At 35.5% G+C, this 17768-nt stretch overlaps 1 protein-coding gene across 7 annotated transcripts in view; it reads right to left on the reverse strand.

Moving 5' to 3' along the window:
- Positions 1–17768, reverse strand: part of RBPJ (recombination signal binding protein for immunoglobulin kappa J region) — a 101764-nt gene that overhangs the window by 22802 nt on the left and 61194 nt on the right. For 5 of the 7 annotated variants that reach the window (XM_030314087.1, XM_032593009.1, XM_030314086.1 and 2 more), the window contains one exon: positions 4237–4332. In XM_030314087.1, coding sequence (XP_030169947.1) covers positions 4237–4332 — 96 coding nt within the window. Of the gene's footprint in view, positions 1–4236; positions 4333–13172; positions 13230–14786; positions 14847–17768 lie in introns of those variants that run through there. The other 2 variants (XM_030314084.1, XM_030314085.1) reach the window with 2 other exon arrangements.

The raw sequence follows: 17768 nt of genomic DNA on the forward strand, positions 1-17768 counted from the left end.
GGATTAGCCGGGCTAGTTCTGGAGTTGGCTCAATTCAAGTCTACCCCCAGGATCTTTCTGGCCTCTAATGCTGGGAGCCACCCAATGCTTACCGTGGCACAGACTCAAATACCTAGCTGGCATACTACTGGGAGGTTGAGAAGGCATCAATTTTGGACACTTGTCTCCCATGAGCGTTTTTTATTGAACACTGGTATTAAGATTCCTTAATAAGCTGGTATACTAGCTATAAAATTCAAAGAGCCATGCTTGAGTATACCAGATGCGGGAGTCAAATTTCAACAAGTTTTCATAGAAGACACTTTTATTTCACATCTGAAAAACTATAAAGAAGACTAAAACTGTACAAGATTGGGTAGTGCTCGTTTTCTCAAGAGTACTGGGATAAAATGGCATGAAACAAGGTATAAAATTAGGTTGGCAAGCAATTCTTTATCACTTAAAACACGGACCAAGACTCTATACTGAAAGTGCTTTCCAAATCATGTAATAAGAAAAATGAAGACGAATCTTCACAAATGCCTCAGAACTAGCCTTGTTTTTTAGTCAACTCTACAACACTTCAAAGAAGTTGTGATGCAAGAAAACAGCAAATCCCATACAATCTAACCATTGAGACTATTTCTATACAATGTGCTGATTAAATCATATCTTAAATATCCCAATACTGGCACTCCCTAAGAAATAGTTAATGAATCAGGTTTGCATTTCCACAGACTTCAGTAGCAGCATAATCAAACAGAAGATAAGCATACATACAAAAAAGAGCAGATTAAAAAAAAGGAAATTAAAGGGAGTGAGGATTTAAAAAAGGCTACCTAATTAGCAGAAGAAAAATTAAAATACACCTTATAATGCCACGTGCAATCAGTGATTTCTAAATTTGGACAGTTGGTCAATATGTACCAAATACTCAGTGAAAAGTCTGACAAACAAGTGGCCAGCTCACGGTTTAACAGCTGCCGTAAAAGAATATGCAATGAAACAATGTGCCTTTATTTTCTAACATTTCCCATGGCTATATCTAGCAACTATGACAAACAATGCTTTTTTTCTGCCACTTGGTGGCAATATACACACATTTACAATTTTACTCATTTCCTAGTTCAAACAATTAGTCTTTATTTTCAGAGGATGATTCAACAACTTTTTCCTCAAACCCTGAGATGAGGTCTGGAAAATACCTTACAGATTCAAAGACGACTTTTTATTCAGCCCAATATATAAAATAGGTTAGGTTAGACCAAATCCAAACGCGTCATTTACATTATCTGACTACCTTTGCAGAATCATGATCCTTTGAGGATTATCCAATCCAAAAGCACCAAATAGAAACTTTTTGCACACCTCAGTTACCTCTATTAACACACATTCTCAGTATGACTTCAGAAGCATCATCAAATTGTCTAAATGGCTTTACTGTTGTTGTCTCAACAACATCATTATCACCTTCAGTACTGTTTAATGACTTCCCTTGACACGAAGTTGAAGGAATACTAACACGTCAAAAGTAATTTCCCTATCTTTAACGAAAATTTTCCTCTAAACAAAACAATCCTTTTAAAAGCTTATTTTTCAACCTGGAATAATCTTCTTTAATGAAAAAGTAAAACTAATCATTAACATCAGTGGGATACCAGATGTCCAAAAAAAAAAAAAAAAAAAAGTTATTAGGTACAAAGTTCTAATACCAAGAACAACTCAAAATTTTAGGATAAATTTTCCTGACCAAATATTTCTAGCATCATTTGCTATAGTTATTTAAGTGCCAAGAAGACTGTGGTCATGTCCCCAGGTGACCTCACGCCTTAGGCCTTGGCAGCTTCTCAGAAAGGCCTGAATCTGTATCAACAAGAAAGAAGACAGATCTTTTACCCTTTCCACTCTACTCTCCACCAATGCGTAAGGGGCCCGACTGGCTTGCCAGTCGTCCAGGAGGCTGCACTACACGAGCAGTCCCTTACTACTAATAATCCTTTTTAAAAATCAAGTAATTTTAATAGGTTTCCACCTTTGTTGTAAAGCTAGTACTAATACATGTCTACTCTGAAAATGTAATAATACAAATATGTAAAAAATACAGGAAAGAAAAATACAGGACTCAGGCTTTTTCGTCATTTTTTCTTCTTCATTCTTTGGAGGCTAGAAGCTTAGATTCTTGAGTCTTTCCTTTACCTGGTGTTTTAGCCTGGCCAGGCCATACCCAAACAGAGAAGAGCTGAAGATGAAGGCAACCACACACAGGGTAACCTTTAAATCACCAACCTGAGAAGCCACTATCATTTTGTATTCACTTATTTTTGATAGTGACTAACAAACAGGAACCTTATTTGGACTCCTTTTCTGCTTTCCCTTCATGGCCTCAGTCCTGGTCTTAAAAGACACAGTGACTTTAAAGATCCTTTTGCAAAGTATATGGCACCTAATTTCCTAACCACAATAAAGAATAAATGAATTAATGAATGAATCCAGTTGTACCAAAATGCACCTTCAAAAATCCAGAGAGAGAGAGAGAGAGAGAACAGCATCGCTGCAATAAACACGTCTGTTCCTACTTCCATCAGATCCAGCCCAGCTTCGCTAATGGTGAAGGGACAATCCTAGGCAAAGTTCACAGTTGACGTTCTATAGTCATCTTTACCTCCTCCATCTATCTTTAAGCCCTACTGTGCGCGCGAGCAACACTCAAACACAAAATGGAAAGCTATGAACGTTAGGGCGATGGACAGGATACGAAATTTGGGAGTTATAGTTCCAGGGTTCCAATCCTGGCTCCATCAATTCCTAAACTAAGATGAACCTGGGCATATCTAAAGTCTCTGATCTTTAGTTTTCTCACTCATAGAATGAGGAATATAGCGTACTGATTAACAAGATTATTCTGAGGATTAAAAATTTAAAATATCTGTAAGGCAGTTATACTCTTGTTCATAATTGGAGCTGAATAAAGGGAAAGTGTTTCCTCTTCAGATTCACGATGAGGTACAAGGCTGGCCTTCTTTCGACTTACAAGCATGGAGGGTGTTAACTTGCTGTTTTGCTTAGGAAAACAAAAACAAAAACAAAAAAACAGACGATGCTCTGCACATACACTCAATTTCACTGTATAAAGAATATCCACTATCAACTTCATTAAAAAAAGAGGGTTCCACTTATACTGACTTGGTTTCTATGTCCCAAACTGAAGATACCAACTTCTTCCCATATTTAATTCTGAATCAGATGATTACATTTTATTAGTCAATTAAGATAAAATAATCAGAAATGTAGTAAATCTGAATAATGATAAAAAAAGAACACTTTGGCAGTATGAGCCCTAAATATTACTTGCATTTGTTCATCCTATTTGAGGATAAAGTTATCAGTTAAATAGCTTCACCTTCGTCTTGGCTCAGATTTAGAGGACTTTAATAATTCCCTTCTCTGATGCATATGCTAAGGTTTCCTTTACCTCACACACTCTAAAATATCAGTCATCCCCTTCAACCTAACGTCCAAACCTAAGTTTTCATTCCTTCTCTCACACCAATTTGGTGCCTTTCTTGCCAATCCAAAAAAATCTGGAAGACAAGAAAACTCCAGCAACCAGATGAAAAGCAACAAAAGTCCGTAATTATACACCCAAGATGCTGAAATTTATAAGATACTGCAACAGATGCTAAATATGAAGATCATTTTTGTTATAATTTAATTCCGCTAACCTGATCACTAGGTTATTTCTGTAGTGCCCACATGCTGAGTACAAACTTGCCAACTCAATTTTACTATTTTTTCTTAATCTAAATAGACACAGGGTCAAGGTGGAGAGCATTGGGAGCTCTTTTCCTTATAATCACTCCATGGTTCAATTCAGGGTTTGGTTAGCCTTCCTCTTTTCAAAATAGTTCTCTGGGGGTCACATGTTTATAAAACTGCATTTTCCACCAAAAGGAAAGGTATTTTTTGAAAAGCTAATGCACCACAGAAATACTTAGGGAACATCATGTAGCTCCCCCGCCTGAAATTATGGATTCTTTTATTTTATGACATCAGGGATTTAGCCAGATGATCTTTATTAAATATGCCACAGTTCACTTTGTTTCTCCCCTTCAGTAGGGGCAAATCCCCTATTTTTTATTTTGTACTTACAAATTAACCCAATAAAAGAAACCACCTCTAACCTGTATACTAATACATCATTTGCAAATCCATGTAATAGTTACCATTAACCACCCGCCAGAAAAACAATAACCTTACCTTTTTTCATTCCCGTATGACTTCTGTGCAACTTTTGCATGAAGAATAAGTACTGTTTGATCCCCTCGCTCCTTTAAGTAATTTCGCATAGCTTCCCTAAAATAAAATATAAATATTACTATTACAGGGGTGAGATTTAGAATATTACTATGCTGTATGATAAAAAGAATAATTAAAAGTATTTTTATTTTCTAAAAATGAAAACAAAAAAGCAAAACCAACCCAAGAATTAAATTTAAATATTATATAAATACTGTTCATCTTCAACTCTGTATTTTATTCTTTAAAAGAAGAAACTGTTGCCTTGGAATTTATGCTGTAACTCAAATCACAATTACAACTTCTATATGATGATTTTAGTTAGAATCATTATACACACTCCTGATTTACCTTTTAATTGTTTGTAAAATTAATGGTATGCAACACTTTTGTACTTAACAATCTAATTACCCACCACCACCAGCGCCACTCCCCCAGCTATTAGAATCAGTATCTTCCAACGAATACAAAGCCATAACTTTTTCACATTAGGTCATTATTACATGTTCTTAAAAAAACAGCCTTACATAAAGACTACGCAAGCTGTGAGCTCATGACCTGAGCCCAAGTCGGATGCCTGACTGACTGAGCCACCCAGGCGCCCCTAGAACTTGTAGCACTTAGAAAGTAAGTGGCTTGGGGCAAACATTCAACCTCACCCAGTCAGATAATAATGCAGACCTAACACAGAGCAGTTGTGGGTATTAAATGAGATAATCCAGATGGCAGCATTTGTGGTTACTGACTGAAAACCTGTTGGATGCAAGGCAGGGCAGCTAACACTGGGATCCAATAGCTTGAGAATTAATCCCTATCACTGAAGGGACTTCACCAGGGACTTCACTGAAGTCGAATGAAGACAAGACTTTGGAAAACAAATTGTAATAAAATACACGACTCAGAGGTATGAACAAAAGTACCACTAAAGGAATGTTTATGTAAAGTTAGGGGTGATAAAGAACTATAAACTCTTGAACAACGTGGGGGCTGGGTGCCAGCACCCTGCACAGTCACAAATCTGCATACAATTTTTGACTCCCCCCCCCACCAATAGCCGACTGTTGACCAGAAGCCTGATAACCATAATTGATTAACATATATTCTGTATGTCATATGTATTATACACTGTATTCTTCTAATACAGTAAGTTAAAGGAAATGTTAAGAAAAATCATATAAGGAAAATCCATTTACAGTACTAAACTGCATTTATCAAAAAAATCTGCATATAAGTGGATCCATGCAGTTCAAATCCATGTTGTTGTTCAAGGGTTAACTGTACATGCTAGGAAAAATTTCTTAGAAGAGTTAAATTCCAAAGGAAGAGGGGTAGACACAGGAAGTGGAAGGAGGAAAGAACAGGGCATTCCAGAGTCTGGAGAAGTATGCACAAAGACAAAAAAGATCCGGCACATCTGGGTACACTGAGATTCAGGCTGAGGAATCAAGCAGACACAATAACAAAACAGCAGCTAATATTTCTTGATTACTACGTGCCAGGTCCCGAACCAATCTCTTTATATGCACTGTTTCATTTAATCCTCACAATTCAAAAAGGTAAAAGTATTGTTCCTACCACTTTGAATGTCTTGCCCAATGTGTTGCAGTTAATGGCAGCCAGGAACTGAAACAATTCTGAGTCTGAAGTGAGCCACTGAAGGGAATAAAGCTGATAAACTGGGTACAGTAAAACTGTGAGAGGCTTGTCAAACGCCTTGAAAATCTGACATTTGTAAATGTATATACAAAGTATGAAAGCCTAAGTTAATTCAAATATTATTCTATGCTAGATGATGATAAAAGCGGTAGCAAGTATTACAAATTTTTTAAGAGACCTGGATAAAAAATTTAAATGTAACAAAATAAAAAATAAAATCCATCTCTTAAAACACTGTGCTATAGAATCTGGATTTTCAATCTAGACAAAAGGCAATGGGAGATCTTAAGGGTTTTTTTAAACGTACAATTATTTTTCCGTTTCAGTTAATTTTTTGTGGTGGAATAGGGAAAGGATTAGAAAGTATTGAGACAAAACTTGAAAAAAGGTTGACATATTAAAAAAGAAGTAACAAGACAGTAGGAGGGGAGGTGGAAAAGACTTGATAATTTTTTAGATCTTTTGTTTTGGGAGAAGTAAGTGTATATTAACAGATTCTGTTTGACAAATGTGAATTCTGAAGCATCCCGGACCTCCAAGCTCTAAGTATTCAAAAGGCTGTTGGAAATACTCATCTGTAGTTCCGGTAAGGGGTCTGGGGGGCAAAAATAGGGTTTGCTGGTGTGTAGTTCACACACAAAACCACAGCAGTGAATGCAATCTTGGAAAGAAAGCATAGTGACAGGAGAGTCAAGAAGAAAATGTATAAAAGGAAATGGCGAAGAACCAGTAAGAGAGAGAACTAAGGCTGTGCATTAGATGCTATTGAAGGAGACAACCTTGAAGAGGTAACTGTCAAAGGGTGAGATGCTGCAGAGGTCAAGGTCATTTTAATTTTAGCAAGAAGTCTAACAAATGCCAGGTAACAGAAAGGCTTATAAATTATTTGTAAAATGAGAAGCCACTGTAATGTCTAATGGGTAAGAAAGGAGCCATAAATATTGGCAACACCTTCAAAGGAATGGACAATAAAATGACCAAAGATCAGTATCAAAGGAATAGCTAATTGTGGAATCCATACGTGATCGTGCCAAATCCTACTAGCATTTCAAGGGTGGGAATACAGAAAGCATAATCTCAACACTGCTGGGTAATGGATAAGAGGTACAGTCTGGAAAGGATAACAATAAGGTTTCTGAGTGGTTGCTAAGTCAGATGCCTGATCATAGAATTCAGGGTACGTAAGAAACCAGGAACAAAGTCAGAAGGCCAGTCAGTATCTTGACAAAGCTAGCGGAGAAGTCCAGTTCTTAGCATTGAACTTGAAAAAGTGATATATACTTGAAAAGAAAAATTTTAAGTATACTTACTCCTAACACATTATATTTGCATTTATAGTGACAAGCTATACAATGACAAGCATTATATCATTAACCATTATATCACTATAATATCTCTATTGTATCAGTCAGCAGTTACTTCATATGTTTGTCAGATTCCACGTCTTATTTTTTGTCTTCCCAGACTACAAAGTCTCTGAGACATACTAGTAGGCATATTTTAGAAATGGGGGAGAGGTTAAATAACTTTCGCAAGATGATAAACACCCAGGATTCAAACTTAGGTAGTGCAACTCTCAAGGACAAAATTATACTATCAGATACTTTGCAATCTCTTTGCTGTGACACACACACACACACACACACAGGTCTGAATGTTAACTCTTGTCACCAAGCCTGAGTTTTCTCACCCATAAAACATATGTGTAGATACACGTTTAAAGTTAGCCCCACAAAAGGACATCTACGAAATGTCCGTAAACTCTTCCCATTATTATTGTTGTTGCTATTATTATTATTATTATTATTTTCTTAGAAAGGAGAGGGGCAGGAGGGCAAGGCATGGCACCACTTCCACTGGAGCTATAGAGCAAACTTGAAAAGGGCCTAGAGGTAAATGTTCAGGCGTATCACCTGACTTGGCACAACAGGTAAGCTGCACATTTACCCATCTTCCCATTCAGGATTTATTGAGAGCCTCTTACATCCTGGGCACTGGTCATCATGCTAGTTGCCTATGTTGGAAGTAGCTGTGTACAATTATGATTATGACAAAAGATTTCAGATCTTAAGCTGTTTATGGTGATTGCAGATGACAGCTCCAGTTTTCATCCTTTCCCTTTCTTAAAACAGCAACTAGAACCTTAAGATAATCAATAATAGTTGCCTTATAACTAATTGGCCATATAGCTTCTTTCAAAAAGGAAAAAAAAAAACCTGTTTTCTTAATAGAACATCGAACACATTAAAAATTGTGTTCTCTGGTAATTAAAGCCTGATCATTTCCTCCAGCATCTTAAGTAGCCATAACCAACAATCAAAGATATATTCTGAAGAAACACAATTAAATAATAAAGCCCACAGAATGCAGCCCATGTGCCTTTCATCCAGACAGAGTAGGGTTTCACCAACAGAATGGGGTTTCAATTTCAGTACTATTGACATCCTGGGCAAAATAATCCTTTGCTGTGAGGGACTATCCTGTGCGCTGTAGGGTGTTCAGCAACACTTCTATCTACGTATTTGAAGCCCATAGCACCCTTCCTCAAACTATGACAACCAACACCGTCTCTAGATAATGGTAAATGTGAAGGGAGTTGAAGGACAAAGTCACCTGGGTTGAAAACCACTGGGTTAGAGAAAAGCCAAAAGTATTCCAACAAGATGGCAAAATCATCCATTGTCTTTTTTAAAAGAATAAGGGAAATTTTAGCATTAGAAAGCATAATGTAGGTATCGTAAGAATCTTACTAGAATTACTACTTTGTATTAGTGAATTCTGAAAAAGAATGACAAAGTTAAATCCCAGTTTCTTGGAATAGTTACTATTCTAACAAGTCTGAAGTATATTCTTTGTTAATTTCATTTAACGATTCCTTAGAACGTAAAAATTATTTGATGGGGCATCTAGGTGGCTCAGTTGGTTAAGCATCAGACTCAGGATTTCCGCTCAGGTCATGATCTCATGGTTCCCCCTCCCAAATAGACAAAGGCCACCATATTGTAAGGATTGGGTCATCATCACTTCTGTATTCTATGAAGTTTATTTTGGAAATAAACCATTTCACTACTTCTTTAAGGCTTTACCCATGTAGAGAAAAATCGGAGACTTGAGGATTTTGAGAACATGTAACAGTAGGGAGTGCTGACATTCAAAGGTTAAGTCATCACCTCGGTTCTTACATATCTAGGCCTGGTTGATCCAAACTTGGCTCCTCGAATCCCAAGGACCACGCAGACCCTTCCTATTCCAGCTCATTTTCTTCTTCCCCCAAAATGTCCTATAAACATGTGACTGGCCTAAGGTGAATATTAGTTGCAACCATTTTTATATGAATTATTTACCACTTATAAACTAACTACCTAATAACCATACAGAGCAAAGATCACACGTTACTCTTAATGTATATTCAACTTTATAGTTTTATTTTACTATAAATCTAAATTCATCTCATTTCTACTTAGTTTATATGGTGTTTGCTACCCATGGTTCTTATGATAAAGTAAAATCCATAATTAGGTTAAAACATGAATAATGTACTCTGTAATATAAAACACTTAGTAACATCTGAATACAAATAAAGAACCAAAAGAGACATTAATCTGACCTAAGTTAATAAAGAATGGAGGATTCTCTTGTCACAAATCGAAGAGGGTGGATCATAAATGGACTTAGCAAACAGTAATTTTAGCTATAATCCAGGGTAGGTGAGAATACATTGCTTTAAGAGTTTCTCAGCAGGCACTGGTAAAATGCTTCTCAAAACTGCATGCTATGGACAAGAAAGAAAAGAGATCCAAAAAGAAAAAATAGGGGCTCACTGAAAGGCAATGGAATCCCAAAATTAATATTGACAAATATATTGACAAAATATATATAACCTGTGAAGTAGACAACAGATACAGAGGTTAAATCTTAACTATCATCTTAGAATGTTACTACTTACTCTGGAGCAACCTCGAAAACAAACCAAGAAATAGCTTCAGATACTGAGTTTTTCTATAGGGTGACCAGGAGAGTAATGGAGGTTTGTACATGTATAATGAGAACAGAGGGGAGGCAGTGAGACCAACAGAGAATAGGGCTTCAGAAAAAATCCAAAACAAAACAAAACAACAGTGTTAGTCCAAGTGATAGAAAACAGGTTTTCAGAGTAAATAACATAAAATAGTTCCAACAATTACAATTACAGCAAGCCCAAAGGGGGGATGGGGGGGAGAAAGAACCTTACAAAAGAAATCCTGGTACTAAATTAATTCAAGCAAATGCATGAATTAGTGAGTACCAGTCCGCAGTGTCACAAAGGGGAAGAAAGTTAAGAGTACATGCCTTTGAAGGTTACCCAGAACACAAATATATTCAAAATTCCAGTTCTAACCTGATTGTTGACAATAGGGCAAAGTCTCTTAGTACAATGGGGTATTAGGTTGAGTAATATCTATGTTTTCTAAAAGTATATGTTATAGTGCTGTTGCCGGTCATAACTCCAGAGTTCAGACATACTCTCACATAAGGGATAGGCACACATTCCTGGAGATTGACACCTAATTGCATTGCAACTAATATTTTTACTGATGGCCCCAGGCTCTAAATGACAAAATGAGAAGCCTCCACAATAAAAGAACAACTGTTTCTATATATTAATATAAGGTCTGGGCATTCGGTTTTATTTTTGAATCCACAGTCTGCTATACCCATAAGCCACATTACAGGGACTATTTCAGGAAGAGTAGGATGCCCTTGTAAGTTAGTACTCAATTGATTCTATTTGTATTTCTGAAAGAATGCAATTATTTAAAAGGAAAAAAAAAGTGAATCTATAATAACATTGAATAGTAAGTACATAGTGTTAACTATCCTTAATCAAAAATTTAAATTTTGAGGAGGTATAATTGTTTTGAACACTACCCAAAATATCATCCTCTAAATAAAAAGGCTTTTTTTTTTCAATATTTCTTAATTTGGAAGATGAGGGTACAGACAGAGTAGGGTAGGTTTAGAAGATTTATTTCTTAAGGGACCTTCTCTGAATTAAACTCCCTATTTCCCCATACCCCAATAAAAGAGATATAAAATTCCTTTAAAAAATATTTTTGATAGAATAAAAGACACTAAAGTTTTCCTAACAGAAACTCTTTAAAGGAAAAATATGATTAAAAGGAACCAGAGGAAACCTAAATTTGCTATACTATCAAAAGGGAAAACTTCCTAATTTTTAATTTTGGGTTTAAAATTAAATTTTTATCATAGAATTGGTCACTGATTTTTACATTCCAGTTTTCTGTTCTATACAAACTGTTTTGCTAAATTTGCTTTATATTAGCTTTGATAATAAAGAATAAAAATCTGTAAGCTTGCTATCTTTAAAAAAGATTTAAAAAGAAATAAACCTTAACTGAATTCTCCCCTTGAAGATATATTAATTCCTTTTAGGGTATTTTTAAAGGATAAAAGCAAATAAAATCTTTTACAACTTTATTTTTTTTTTAATGTTTATTTACTTTTGAGAGAGAGAGAGACAGAGTGTGAGTGGGGGAGGGGCAGCGAGCGAGAGAGACACAGAATGTGAAGCAGGCTCCAGGCTCCTAGCTGTCAGCACAGAGTCTGACGCGGGGCTTGAACTCACAGACCGTGAGATCGTGATCTGAGCCAAAGTCGGATGCTTGGATGCTTGACCGACTGAGCCACCCATATGCCCCTAGATTTAACTGAAACACAGTAAAATGTAAGTGTACAGTGGGTTGTTTTGGTATATGTATATACCATCACCACATTACAAGGATAGTCCTCATTCCCAAGTTTCTCTTCTGCCTCTAATCCCTCCTCCTGTCTCTCCCTGTCCCCGGGAAACCACTGATCTGCTTTGCCATTATAGATTCGCTTCCATTTTCTAGAATTTTGTGTAAATGAAATCATGCAGTATGTATCCATTTTTTTCTGACTTCTTTTGAAAACAGAGCATAATTATCATAGGATTTTATCTATGTTGTTGCATGTATCAACAGTTTATTCCTTTTATTGCTGAATAGAAATCCTCTGTAGAATATATCACAATTTGTTGATTCACTCACCTGTTGGTAGATGTTTGGGTTATGCCTGTTTGGTTATTATAACTGACACTACCACAAACACCTGTGATCAAGTCTTTGTATTCACATTATGTTTTAATTTCTCTTGATAAATATGTAAAAATGGAATGGCTGCACCATATGGTAGGAGTGTACTTAACTTTTTCAGAAAGTGCCAGATTATTTTCCTAAATTGTTGTATTACTTTACATACCACCAGAGTATAAGAGTATCAGTTCTTCCTACTAGATATCTCATTGTGGTCTTAATTTGCATTTCTTTAGTGGTTATTTGCCACAGTGTCTGGAGAAGTACCTGTCTAAATCATTTTCCTATTTAAAAAATGGGTTATTTCCTTATTATTGACTTTTTATTATTTTCATAATCTGGATACAAATGTTTTACTCATAATTTTGAAGAAGTAAAATGTATTCATTTCTTTCTTCCAGAGTTAGTGCTTTGGTGTTATATCTAGGAAATATGTGCCTAATCCAAGGTCACAAAGATATTCTCCTGTATTTTCTTCTAAAATATATATAATTTGAAGTTTTACATTTAGGTATATTTTAAGCTAATCTTTGCATATGGTTCTAGCCACGGATCATAGTTATTTTGTGTCTATGTATATAAATGACAGGGGCATATGGACATACAAATGTTCCAGAATCTTTAAAGACCCTTTAACTAAATTGCCTTTGCACCTTGAATGAAGAACATATACCTCAAAAACTTCCTCTGGCCACTATTCTGTTAGGATGATTTACCTGGTTGTCTTTACACCAATACCATCCATGATTACTGAATGTAGCTTAAGGTTGTTTGCATTTCCATATAAATTTCACAGTTTGTCAACTGTTACAAAAAGTCCACTGGGATTTTGACAAGTATTAAGTTGAATCCATAGATCAATTTGGCAAGAAGTGACATCTTAACAATATTGAGTCTTCTGTCCCAAGAATATTTATTCAGGACTTCAAGCTCTCTCAACAATATTTTAAAGATTCAAGTGCACAGTGCTTTTACATCTCGTGTCAGATTTTCCCCTAAGAATTACATACTTTTGATGTGATTATATATAGTATTGTTTATTAAATTTCAATTTCCCACTGTTTACATAAAAAAACAATTCATTTTTATGTTGATCACGTATCCTACTATCTTGACAAAACTCACCTATTAGTTTTAGCAGCTTTTTAAGATTCCATAGGATTTTCCATATAGATGATCATGTCTGCAAATAAAGACAGTTTTACTTCTTTCTTTCCAATCTGGATGGCGTCCTTTTCTTTCCTGAACTGATTGTACTAACTAGAACTTCAAGTACAATGTTAAATGGAAGCGGTGAAAGCAGACAATCTTGCATTGTTCCTGATCTTGAGGGAAAACATTCAGTCTTTTCACAGTTAAGTATTGTGTTAAACACAGTTTTTTTGTAGGTACACTTTTTTAGGAGGAAATACCCTTCTGTTCCTAGTTTGATGAAAATTATGATCAAGGATGAATGTCAAAAGCTTTTCTAAATCTCTTGAGGTGACCACATGATTTTCCTTTTTGTTCTGTTAATATAATGAATTACATTGATTTCCATTTGTGAGATAAAGCCACATTGTTGTTTTCATTTTGAAAATTTAAGACTTTTTGCATCTGTGTTTGTAAGGGATACTGGTCTATTGTTTTATTTTCTTGAAATGTCTTTGCCCTGCTTTTAAAACAGGGCAATGCTGTCCTCACAGAATGCACTGTGAAGTACATCCTACTCTCCAATTTTCTGGAAGAGTGTATACAGAACTGGTATAATTTACTTCTCATACGTCTGGAAGACCTCAAGAGTGAAATCATCTGAGCCTGTAGTTTTCTTTGTGGGAAGGTTTATAATTACAAATTCGATTTCTTTAGACATTAGGGCTATTCAGGTTATGTTTCTTCTTGAGTAAGCTTTGGTAGTTTGCTAATTTCAAGAAATGTGTGCATTTCTTCAAAAGTTGTTGAATTATTAACAGAAACTTATTTATAATATTTGCTTGTTATCCTTTATATATCAGTAGAATCTGTAGTGATGTCACCTTTCTTTCTTCATAGTAATTTGTACAGAATCTGATTTCTATCTGCTATGACTGTCCTGCTTGAAAGATTTCTTTAACATTTCTAGTAGTTCAGGCCTGAATATGATCAATTCTTTTCCATTTTTTTATGTCTAGAAAGGTCTTTATTTTGTCTTGCCCAGGGACAGAATCCCAGGTTGCTGCCTTTTTTCCCCCTTTGAGTACTTTAAAGCTCTTGTCTCATTGTCTTCTTAGGAAGATTTCTGATGAAAAGTCTCTCATCATCCTCATCTGTCTTCCTTTGTACACATCTTTTTTCTCTGTTGCTTTTAACATTTTCTCTTTATCACCAACTTTAAGCAACTTGATTATAATATGCTCCAGTGTAGTTTTTGCGCTTGGGTTCACTGAGTTCTCAGAACTATGGTTTTACGATTTTCACCAAGTTAAGGAAAATTTCAGCCATTATCTCTTCATCTATTCTTTTAATCGTATCTCCCCCTTTGCTGACTCCAATTACTTGGATATTAGCCCACTTGAACATAAACCACAGCTCCCTTACAGATTGAGTTATTTTACCCCGAGAACTTTTTCTGTGTTCTTCATTTTGGATACTTTCTATTGTTATGTCTTCAAGTTCATTAGTCTCTTCTTCAGCAGTATGTACCTATAATTAATCCCATCAACTGTATTTCTTCATCTTAAATATTGTAATTTTCCTCTCTAGGAAACCTGATTTAGATACCTTTTAAAATCTTCCATGTCTTCTATTTAACTTGTTCAATCTCTTCTCTAGCTCAGGGATCTGCAATTACAATCATAAACCAAATCTGATGCACCCCTCTTTGTGACAGAAAATTGTACTCCAGCATACAGACATGCCCATTTGTTTACACATCGTCTGTGGCTATTTTTTTACAAAAGAGCTGAGTAGTTACAACGGAGGATACATGGGCCACAAAAACTAAAATGTTTACCACCTGATCCTTTAACGAAAAAAAATCTCAAACTCCTGGTCTTAGCACACTGAACACATAGAAGACAAATACAATAACTGCTTTAATGTCTTTGTCTAATTCTATCAGATGTTGTCACTGCTGGGTTGGTTTTAATTGACTGAATTTTTCCCTCATTATGGATCATATTTTCCTGCTTTTTTGTATGACTGGTATATTTTAATTATATGTTAAGGCACAATAAATCTGACTTCTGAGTATTTGATACTTTTCTATTCCTGTAAATATTCTTGACCTTTGTCTTGGTATATACTTAAGTTACTTGGAAAGAATTTGATCCTTTCAATCTTGTTTTTGAGTTTTTTAACAAAACTTTTACCTAACAGTAAAATCAGCAGCATTTGGTGTTGGCCAAATTTTGCACCATTGTTGAAGGAAAATCCTGCTGTGCAGTACTGTAGTAGATGCATCATGAATTATATTTTTCCACTTTAGCTAGTGGGAACAGGCAAGTTTGTAGTATGAGCTTCAGGATGTTTTTCCCCTCTAAATCTTTAGCTTGATTTTTATCCCCCAGCCTTGGGTAGTTTCCTCACACTTGTGTGTTGATCGATACTCAGCTGAAGAAAAGAAGGGACCTTCTGCAGATCTCCGGAACTACATAGCTCTTTCCTCTCCAGCTCTCTGCCTGGGAACTCTAGCCACCGTGGACCCCCGGATTCCCAGCTCCATCTCCTTGGTTCCAGGTGCTTCCTAGGCTCCACACCTGGATTCCTTCTCCCTACATCATGTCCTAGAAACTCTCTAGGTACTAAGTTGGGGCAACTGTGGAGCTCACCTCACGGGTCTCCTGTCTCTCAAGGCTTACTGTCCTTTCTTGCCTGCCATCTAGTATCTTGAAAAACATTGTTTTAATATATTTTGTCCAGGTTTTTTCAGTTGTTTCAGTTTGGAGTAATTCCAGTCCCTGTTACTCCATTTTGGCCAAAAGCAGAAGGCTTAAAAGCTTACAAAAATTTTCCAAACAGGGAAAACTGCTTAAAGAGTAAACGGAAAATCATGATAAAGTAAACAGGGCCTAATTATATTATTGTATATATTTAAGGAAAGGAAAATTTCCTTATGATATTTATTACCATCACAGTGACTGCTATTTTTACAGAGGTATCCCCATTAAAAGCAAGTGATTTATTCACCAAAATATATTCTATGCTTAGGAGTCATTCCAATCTATTACTACTGGTAATAAAATAAAATAATCTATTAAACTATAAATTTCAAAATGTCCATAAATGTGAATTAAATAATTCTGCTTCAAATTTCTTCCTGATATATACAAACAAGTAATTGTATATAACGTCTTTAGAGAAAAAAAAACAAAAAACCTTTCTAATTTAAGTAATTTCAGACTTCTAGGAAAGTGGCCAAAGTAGGCAAAGAACTGTACTAGTCCCCTTTCCTCCAGACTCCCCAAATATCAGTATTTTACCATATTTGCATATTATGTTTTTAAACAATTTAAGAGCTCATTGTAGATATACAGCCCCTGAACCCAAATACTTCAGTGTTCATTTCCCCAAAACAAAGACATGCCCATATACAAGCATAACGCAATTATCACTGATACAATACTTGTATATACAGATTTTATTCAAATGTTGCCAACTGTCCCACAAATGTCCTTTATTTGGAGTATGGAAGGCAGTGTTGAGAAACTAATGCCCTTGGACCAAATCAGAACAGCCACCAATTTTTCTAAATTAATTTGAGCTCAAATACAGACATTCCATTCATTTATATATTGATATCTATGGCTGATTTGGGGATGTAAGAAGAGATGAGAAGTCACAACAGCCTCAGTGTGGCTAAGTCTAATACGTTTATTATCTGGCCCATTATAGAAAAGTTTGCTAACTCCAGCTTTAAAACAAAAGAAAATTTTTTTCCCGGTCCAGAATCTAGGTGAATTTAGTTGTCATGATTTTTTTGGTCTCCACTAGTCTGCTATTCCTCAGTCTTTGTTTTTCGTCGTCTTGATAAGTCTGAAGAGTAAATGTTGTTTACTTTATAGAATGTTCCTCGTTTGTGTCTGTCTCCTCATGCTTAGACGTAGCTTGTGCATTTTTGGCAGGAACATCACAAAAGTGACATGATGTCATCCTCCTGAGGATGCACATGATGTTTATTTGTCCACTACTAGTGATGTTAAATTTCAATCACTTCATTAAGGTGATATCTGTCAAGTTTCTTCACTGTCATGCTCCTTTTGTTCCCTTTATAATTAATACATACTTTGTGAGGATACATTTAGAGACTAAGTAAATGTTTGTTTCTCATCAAACTTTAAACCGATAGTTTTTCTTCCTGAAACAATTATTACTGTAGTGGTTGCCAAAGTGTGATTTCCTAGTTCCATCATTCCTTCTACATTTATTAGATGGAATTCTGCTATAAGAAAAATTCCTAGCCTCCACTACAGAGTCATTTCTTTAACTCAGTGTAGACTTTTAAACTATATTTTATTCTGTGGGTTCTATTACTATCATTATTTATTTTGAAGATTAAAGTGCTCATGATTTGTCTAAGGAGAACCTATTTAAACTGGCTCCCTTTCTGTGTCCTTGTAGCATGTCTCCATCATTCTTTGAGTACAACATTTTTTTAATAATAACAATAATGTGGAAATAACCCAAATGGCCATCAATGTGAAATATTAAAGAAGGAGCAGTGTGAAGGCAATAAAAGACTACGGAGATATGAAAGAGAACAAG

Source organism: Lynx canadensis, chromosome B1, assembly GCF_007474595.2.
Source record: "Lynx canadensis isolate LIC74 chromosome B1, mLynCan4.pri.v2, whole genome shotgun sequence".
NCBI classification, from domain to species: domain Eukaryota; kingdom Metazoa; phylum Chordata; class Mammalia; order Carnivora; family Felidae; genus Lynx; species Lynx canadensis.